This window comes from Notothenia coriiceps, unplaced genomic scaffold (genome assembly GCF_000735185.1).
Source record: "Notothenia coriiceps isolate Sejong01 unplaced genomic scaffold, NC01 NC01_scaffold00009606, whole genome shotgun sequence".
NCBI lineage: Eukaryota > Metazoa > Chordata > Actinopteri > Perciformes > Nototheniidae > Notothenia > Notothenia coriiceps.
In genome coordinates, this window is record NW_011342307.1 from 1 (window position 1) to 9052 (window position 9052).

Consider the following 9052-nt stretch of genomic DNA (forward strand, 5'->3'; position numbering starts at 1 on the left):
GACACACAAAGACACACACACACACACACACACACACACACACACACACACACACACACACACACACACACACACACACACACACACACACACACACACACACACACTCTTACTCTCTCACACACACACACACACACACACACACACACACACACACACACACACACACACACACACACACACACACACACACACACACACACACACACACACACACACACCGGCACAAACAACAGTTTTATTTTGATCACTATGTTAATTTTTTGTCTGCATCTTGCACTGTTACTATTCTATAGCATTGACAAAATAAGTCCACAAGCAGACAGACTTGTGGACTTATTTATAGATAGATATTACTCCAAACCACATCTGTGCTATAGTAGGTGTCTCATGGAGCACATTTTCTTCCCACGATGACACTCACAAGCTAAAAACAATACCAGGGTCAGTGTTGCAGCTGTAATAAACAGACAAAGCTAAACCTTCGGCCCTGTTCATATCTTTCAGAAAGAGAAGCTCACCATGTTATAGTGGTTGTTGGCGCTCCAGATGTAAGGACAGTTGCCGGCGCAGAAGTTGGCTTTGTAGCCTTTGGGCTCGTGGATCCACTTCCAGTTGAGGTCCCGCCTGAAGTCGATGTAGAGCGAGCGCAGACAGCAGCCCTGCTCAGAGCCACTGACACACAACACACACAGACAGGGAAATATTTCAATTGCCATAGTGCTTTTTCTCGGTCAGGGGCATGGGCCCAAAGCTGGGTCATGGGAATATGACAACGGGTCTGCATTGAAGCAGCGGCCATCAGGAGATAATAAGTACCCGATGCTGCCAGAGTTTTCCCCTGCAGCGTGAGGTAGTCTAAATAAAACACTGCACGCCTGCTGGCCTGCAGTCTAAACACAGGGTCAATATTGTTAGTTTTGTCGCACAATAGTCTGCGAAGTTTGAGGTGAGGAGAAAAAACTAGATTTCAGTAATATGAAACTACTTGTCAGTGACACACATACGCACGAACGCACGCACGCACGCACGCACGCACGCACGCACACACACACACACACACACACATACACACACACACACGGCTGGTGGGCGGCCTACCGGGAGCAGGTGGTGGTTTCTACGGCGGCCGCCCTCTTCTTGCGGTTCTTCTTGGGCAGGTTGTCCACTCTGTCGCTGGGCAGCATGGTGAGGATGAGGTGTGGCGTCTTGGTGCTGAAGTCTGCCTGACCTTTGACCTTACCAGGCTTTCTCATCTGACGGAGCAGCTCGTCATCCACACCTACGGAGAGCAGAGTCACTGTTAATACAGCGGCTGAGACCTACTTTATTTTCAATTCATGTTTATGTAATAGGTGGTAGTAAATAAGTTAATTATTCATGTTCAACAGTTGACTATTCTTAAAAGATGACTACACATTTCGTTTTAATGCTTAATTTGTGAAGGAACAAGTGAAGGAGATAATATATAAGCAGTATTTCGGTAACACTAGTGTAAAATAACAAAGTGCAATATTTACTGCTACTTTTTTATGTTCAGTTTTGCCGGTCCTTATCTTTTATAATGTGGATGATTACTTTTATATATATTTTATTAATGTGTGCATTCCACTTTATTTAATATGTAAGTATACTCTTTTATGTTGTCTTTATCTGCACTGAAAATAAAATGTATATTTCCCTGCTGTGGGATAATTTCTGATTAAGAGTGTTGTTTATATGCTTTGAGCAGAACAACACTTCGCCGAATGCCATTCTGATTAATAATAAGATGACCTTTGATTGAAATACAGATACACTGAGTGAGAAAAGCCGGAGGACTCATCAGTCTGAGGAAGCTAGCCAAGTTCCAGTCTTAACTTTTTCATTTATTTTGCTGGAATGCATCACTGACAAGGGATTGACTAAAGCCAGCAGCAAAATCTACCTGAACTGTACAAACAGTTGTTAAAGAAGGCATGCATTATATCTGACAGCACACACCCCCTCACAAAACCACCAGCCAAAACTAACAGATATAAATCCTCCTTCGTTCCTCCGGCTATTTCCTGCTCTAGAGCGGGTAGCATCTGCACAGCTCCAGCCATGACCGGTTTCTTACTCTTTTATTTCTAATATTGTACATTTCGTACACCATGTGTCCACCCTTTCCTCTTACTTTTATATGTGTGTTTGTATTATGTCTGTCTTATCCTGTGGTTATATTGCTACTTCGGCAAATGTAATTACCCATTACGGAAGAATAAAGGTCTGATACTTGACTAAGGACAGAGACGGTCATATATATACTGTATGTGTTCGTGAATAAATGTATAAAACAGCAATGAGAGCATGCCTCTTTCTGATTTCATGTTTTCTTTTAGAGCTCAAAACAAGCCCCTTCTTGTATTACATCAGTATAAAAAAGTTGTTTTTTTCACCAAGTGGTAAAAAAACTGACTTGGCTCAGCTGGTTGTAAATCCTGAGGAAAGTACCATAATTTGGGACCTAAATGAAGCAACACAGACTGTCTGAAATTCGACAGTTACACAGTGTGGGGAAGAACAGTGGTTATTCCTAAACGATAGTGTGTAAGTGCATCATGAATCATTTCAGAGGCGCCTTGCAGAGAAGTCTGCACCTAATGTTGCTGATCAATCTAATTGTAGTGCTTTTAAATGCCCTTAAAAAGTTATTTACAACCAACCTTTTCAATTCCTCATTTATATGACCATTCACATGAAACTGGGGTTAAGTTAAAGGCCAGAATTGGGATGAAAAAAAATAACCTTTAGGCATAGTGATTTAAGTGGGCTGAGAGAAAGCCAGACCGTTGCTGTTTTCAGGCTTCAGTTAGCCTGTAAAGTGAGACTGTAGCCAATCTCAGGTACATTCAGAGACAATTATACAGGTTACTGTGTGAAGCCTGGGCCTAAGCCTGGGCCTAACCCTGGGCCTAACCCTGGGCCTCCGCCTGGGCCTAACCCTGGGCCTCCGCCTGGGCCTAACCCTGGGCCTACCCTGGGCCTACGCCTGGGTCTACGCCTGGGCCGTTGTGTTGTGTTGTGGCTAGCTCAACATCTTTATATGTGGCCCAAACTCAACTAATGTCCACGTCCACAAACAACCAACTTCAGGAGAGTCTCCAACAGTTAAGCTAACCAACAGTTAAAGCAGTGTCTGGTGTACTGTGTATAGTTCAAGCTTCAAAGCCAGTCCCCGTGATGGGCATTGACAGTTAATCATTCATGGAAAACATATAAGCACACACTGTGGGTTAATCCAAGCCTTATAAAGTTGCTCTATTAATCCACCCTGCACATAAGTACCAGGACTTGGCTGATATCATACGCAGTGAAAAGGACAGGTGCGACCAACCTGCAAACAGAGCCTCCAGCTCCTCACTCTTGTTGGGCACGATGTTGTTGGTGGACGGCACGAAGGTGCAGCAGGGACAGTGGACGCCCAACTTCAGGCCGAGATTATTCTCTGAGCGGTGAGAAGGACAGATTTTCACAGATGAACCTCAATAACACTGCATGGTATACATATATACACATGTTATCAATCTCATATGTGGAGGCAGTGCTGAGACGAACCTGGATCTGAAATCCAGTCCTTGATGGTTTCGGTGACGTCCACGGACATCCAGGCTCCCTTCGCCTTCGGCTGAACGGTGCGGGAGTCGATATAACGCTGAGTGGAGGTGGTCTCCTCGTCTGCCTTCAACAGCTGAGACAAAACACAAACACAGTTATAATAGCAAGGTGGAAATTACAAACCTTACAAGAAATGTAAAAAGATATAGAGGCCTTTTTTGGCCTACGCAGAGAAAATGACATTCCTAGTTATCCTCCATTGTTACACCATTTTGTCTTAGTTACTTATTTTTTATTTATTTTGTATTCTGGCCTGGAAGGGGAGGTTATTAAGCTGAATGCATTAAGTGAACGATGACCAAGCCGACTGTTGGTGTTTTCTCTGTAGTGTGTTGTCGTTTTGCTATAAGAAACAGTCACTGACAAGCACTTTAACATTACTGTCAAATTGTTAATGAAAAAACATAATTTCCACTGTAGTAAGGGGGGCAGTGAGTTTATCTTCCTTCATTATAGCATAAATGGTAAGGAGCCTAACACTGTATGTCACAAAAAAAATCACAAATCAATAATATCCTGCAAATGTCTGTTCAGGCATGTAACTGATGGTTACTCACATATTTCTGTGTGAGGTGTGCATCGTCTCCCTCATGTCAAAATATAAGACATGAGAAGATTTATTGTCATAAAAGTCTTGTGGCATGATGCCCAGATTCCGAGAGGAATTTAATGGTACTCCTGTTTCCAACTTTTTTTTTCCGAAGATGCAAGAGCTCCTGGTTCTGCTTATTTTAACTAAAAGCAACCTAACACGATTAAAAATAAGCAATAATGAAGTTTCCTATCCATGATTGCAGGACAAAATGTATTGTTGTTTGGATGTAAAAGCATAAAAAGGGAAAATAATGTTAATGGTTGACTAAACTCTGAAAAGATACTAGGATATGAGCTACACAGCACTCTATATGTAGAAGAAAAGGTCGAACAAGCGATAGGTATCTGGTCTAAATGTTGATAGAGCTGGATAAAAAGCTGTCACGTGAAATGGGGATAACCCTACACAACGGAGCAAAGGAAATCGGACAATTGTTGGAGACTTCAAGAAGCTCAGATGGATAGAACAAGACTACAAAAATGAAGATTGTGTGGATAAATCGGAGAGAAGGGTGGACTGCTAGAAATGAAATTCCCTAACAGTTTGAAGATGTGTTTGTTTATGATGTTCCTCTGTTGGTTTTATATGTTTATTACGGTTAGAATCGTCAAGAAAGTGAAGAAAAAGAAAATAATTCATAGCAATCAAATTGAGTCCGATTTGTCTAGACACATGGTGCGGTCTGAGTGATAAACAGGTGACTAGTTGATACCTGGTAGATCTCCACTCTCTGCTCCGAGGCCCCGGCCTGCGGGTTGGGAGCTCTGAAGATCCTGAACTCGGCCTTCGTCAGCGAGCTGTTGGTCAGATCCACTCCACTGACGTCAAAGTGGACCTCTCTGTAATGTGGGTTGGGGGCTGATGGCTGAACTGTGTCTGGATGGAAAAAACAAAGAAAGGATGACTAATGACCCAACAACATCTCCTGCCCTCTCTGACAATGTTGTATTTATAGCGTTGGTTAAAAAGCGCGGGCTGATGCATTGTCTCGGATATAATTAATGCTTGTGAGTGTCTCACAACTAAATTACAGGTTTGGGGGCAGCGAGTAAATTCATCTGGTCTTAAGTTTAATATATGGACGATTGTTGTTTTCATGAGTGTGAAACTACACAGGTGTTTAATTATGCGATGTAGTATCCAGTAACATTAATCTTAACATCTCCAAAATGATGTCCACAAACTTCAAGTGTTGTCTCTTTTTGTAAGAGCGGCTGGCTGTTTGTCACTGTAGAGCCACTCTCAAGGAATCTGAGAAGCAGATGCCTTGCTAAAAGCCCAAAGGTACGTCTTCTGTAGCTGTTTTTGGGAGGAAACTTCACTGTATCTACTGTTGTTTAACTGTATCTGACATCCAAGGTATCCAATGTCAATAAAACATTTTACAAATCATCTTAGATTTTGGATTATGTAATACCTGTTGGATTATGTAATAGTTTTAAAGAATGAATTACAGTAATTTTCTGTTGGCAGAAAGTTAACAGACAATCTACAATTTCTTTGCATCATTGATATTGAGGTATTTTATGATAACTATTGTGTACAGTGTACCAGGGACGTGCACAGACATTTGGAGGGGCTATTGCTCTAAACTGGAAAAAGGGCCTCCCCCCGATAAAAAACATAAGACCTTTTGAAAATTGTAACTTGTTTTTAATGTAAAAGAAACCAAACGATTATTACATCAACTAAATTGAACAGTAATTCACATCTCATAACAAAATAAGCTAAGGCGACTATTGCATTCGGTAACTTGTTTTTAAAAATGAAAACCAGGGACATTTTTTGTTTTGCGGTCCATATCTCATCAAAAATATCTAATGTTAGTAACTATTAAAGACAAAATGGGGACAATTCTGTTCTAATGTAGTTTGACCAGACCATTGTAACTGCTGTGCAGTCCAGACATACTGATAAAATAGGGCTTCTAACTAATTACCTTAAATAAACTCACTAATTAATTAAACCAGTTCAATATGCATTATTCTTATTCTTATCATTCTTTATGAGCACAACGAGTAACGGTAAGGTATAATTACTTATGTATTTAGTATTCCATAACTTAGTAACAGAGATGGTCAAACTAAAGTGGTAGAGACATGGCAGGAATCCTACAATGAAGTGGGGCAGTGAAGTGTTCACCCGTGAGAGGGCGATCAAGAAAAGAGAGCGAGCGGCCCCGTTGAGGGAGTTTACAGATGAAAGGACACAGAAAGACAGAAGCACAACAACAAGTAGGCTATATTTAGGTTTTTTTTGAAAATAACCGCCGGTATCAAGAGGAAGTAAAGTCCCTTGGTTTGTCCCTTATACCCTAACTGCCATGAGACAACTCAAAATCAAGTTTCCAAAATCCGACACTGAGGTGATCTTAGCGCACCAGCAGATGACAGCGCTGACAAAGTGTGTTTCCCGCAGCGAGACGCTACAATACTAATTGTGGGCTTATCATGTTGATTTGGCCACAACAGAAAAAAGAGAAACAAACTCTCGCTCTCTCCAGAGGCGCAGGTCAGCCAAAAAGGCCAAACGGGCCATTGCCCGGGCAACATTAGCCCGTACCTGTGCACGTCCCTGCAGTGTACTTTAGTCTCAATGTGTGATACAATGATTTATCACTGCAGTTCTAAAAGATATTGTGAACATAAAAAACACAATGGATTGCTGTTACTATTTATTGCATTGTCTGCATATTGGATATCATTTAAAAAGATCTAAGCAGAAAAAACACTCTTAAGCCTAGTTTCTGTTTTATGAACAGCGATAAAGGTCAACAGATTTTTGATAAAATAATACTTTATTGTCAGATCAAGTCGGAAGTTTATCTTGCATCAAAGCACCTCCATTTGCAACATCAAGGATACATATTATTCAGAGGGGTGAGAAGTAAAAAAGTTGGGAACCTTTTTGTAAGCTAAAAATATTTGTGGTTTTGGACCCCATCAGTGAACTCTAAGGACCCCGGACTCACTTGTGTTGGTGCGGGGGGGCAGCATGTCGATCCTCTGAACTTCTTTGGCGTAATAATCCTCCTCGCTGCTCTCGCGGTCGCACGCGGATTCGGCCAGCCGCGCACGCTCCTTCAGCAGCTCCCGCGTGCTATTGTAGAGCAGCACGACCTCTGGGGGAACGGACCCGGAGGGATGGTCCTCGTCGTCCTTGTCCGGTGGGTTGCGGATGCGCAGCTTGCTGAGGATCTGCCCGCGCACCGCCTCGATGCGCCGCGACTTCTGTGCGTCCAGGTTGATGGAGTGGCACGTGTTGAAGCCCTCCACGAGCAAAACACCGGAGAACCGGAGCAGCAGCAGCAACAGCGCGAGGCGGAGCAGCCACATTGTCCGGGGGGGAGATGGAGTTGAGACAGTGGAGGTCACTGTGGAGGTCACTGGGGGACACTAATGTCACTAAAACGAGTCCCAAAAACCAGGGGTGAAAAGATATGTGGGCAAAGTGGTTTAAACTGGAACCAATGCCTCAAAAACGATCATAGTAAAATAAAGCCAAAGATAAAATCACTTTCTGTGGAATAGGAGACACACAGGTTTACTTATTTTAACTTAATTGTATAAGTTTTCATACATTCTGCCTCTTAATTTAACACCAGATGCATTATTTTATACACTTACATTATTTTATCTGAAATAAATCAACAGATCCGAAGCCAAAAAATATCACACTACAACCAAACCCCTACTGTAAAAACCTCAAATATAGTGACTGTAGGTTTGGCAGACGCTTAAATCCCAATCTCGTATACGCTCAATAGCTTCGGTGATGTCTCGTGCCAGTGTTGAAGATATTAAATTACAGTCAAACCATTCAGTTTAGTTTTATCCGTCTTTGTTTTCCGTCGTCCATCCTCGGATGATTGAGCAGCTTTCAGGAGAAAAGACTCATCACAGGAGCTCAGCCCATTTCGCAAATCCTCCAACAAAAACCTGGCTGCTCACTTCATCTGAAGAGGAACGGCTCGCAGGCTCTCACCTCCCAAAGACCCCTCTCTGGAGCAAAAAACTGGCCCATACCCACTTCCAGAAACTCTACTTACAGCTTTTAAAAAAACACCAATGAGGTCCTCTCATTCCGCGTTATGTGTAAACAAGAGGGCAGCCTGCACTGAAACGTAGGAAGAAAAAGTTGATTTATGTTGGAAAAACCTTGGTGGGCACCGTTGATCCCCCCTCATATAAACATCAAAACACAGAAAAAGTCAGACGTCATGAAAAGCAATGACGCAGAAAAACTTATGTAAGGAGTCCTTGTGCTGTGGATAAAAAAAAGTAAACTTTACAGTTGATTTCAGATCCCCGGTCTAAATGCGCTCCAGCAGGAAATCTGTGCTGAAAACACTCAGACCTGCTGCATGATGTGACTCCATTATTCTGTGAGAAACGCTCAGACAGAGGGAGGAGGAGGCGAAGGAGGGAGGGACTGGATGTGAGAGAGGTGGTGGTGGTGGGGCGGGTGGCCACCAAAGTAAAGCAAGTGTGTGATTATGTAGGCAGGAGCCATCTTCCTCTCTCTCTCTCTCTCACACACACACACACACACACACACACACACACACACACACACACACACACACACACACACACACACACACACACCAATTTATTCTCCCCACAAAAATGCTTGCTCCACCCTCTCTGAGCAGGTAAACATCCCCTGGAGACAGCTCAGACTTAGAAGGAATAGTTTGACATTTTGGGAAATATGCATATTCATTTTCACATGGAGTTAGAGAAGATTTATATCAGTGCATTAAATATGAAGCTGGCCTAGAGCAGGCTGTCAGCAGATTCTCCGCACAGAAGCCAG

The 9052-nt window shown here is 42.6% G+C and overlaps 1 protein-coding gene across 1 annotated transcript; it reads right to left on the bottom strand.

Moving 5' to 3' along the window:
* Window positions 1–521: 521 nt before the first annotated feature.
* On the bottom strand, window positions 522–8651 carry tgfb5 (transforming growth factor, beta 5; the record flags this gene model as incomplete). The annotated part of the gene is made up of 6 exons (XM_010771050.1): window positions 7206–8651; window positions 4947–5110; window positions 3580–3712; window positions 3359–3469; window positions 1102–1282; window positions 522–675 (listed from the first exon to the last, which is right to left on the bottom strand). Coding segments are annotated over exons 1-6 (1107 nt in total), but the record flags the coding sequence as incomplete, so codon positions are not given.
* Between the last annotated feature and the right edge of the window lie 401 nt (window positions 8652–9052).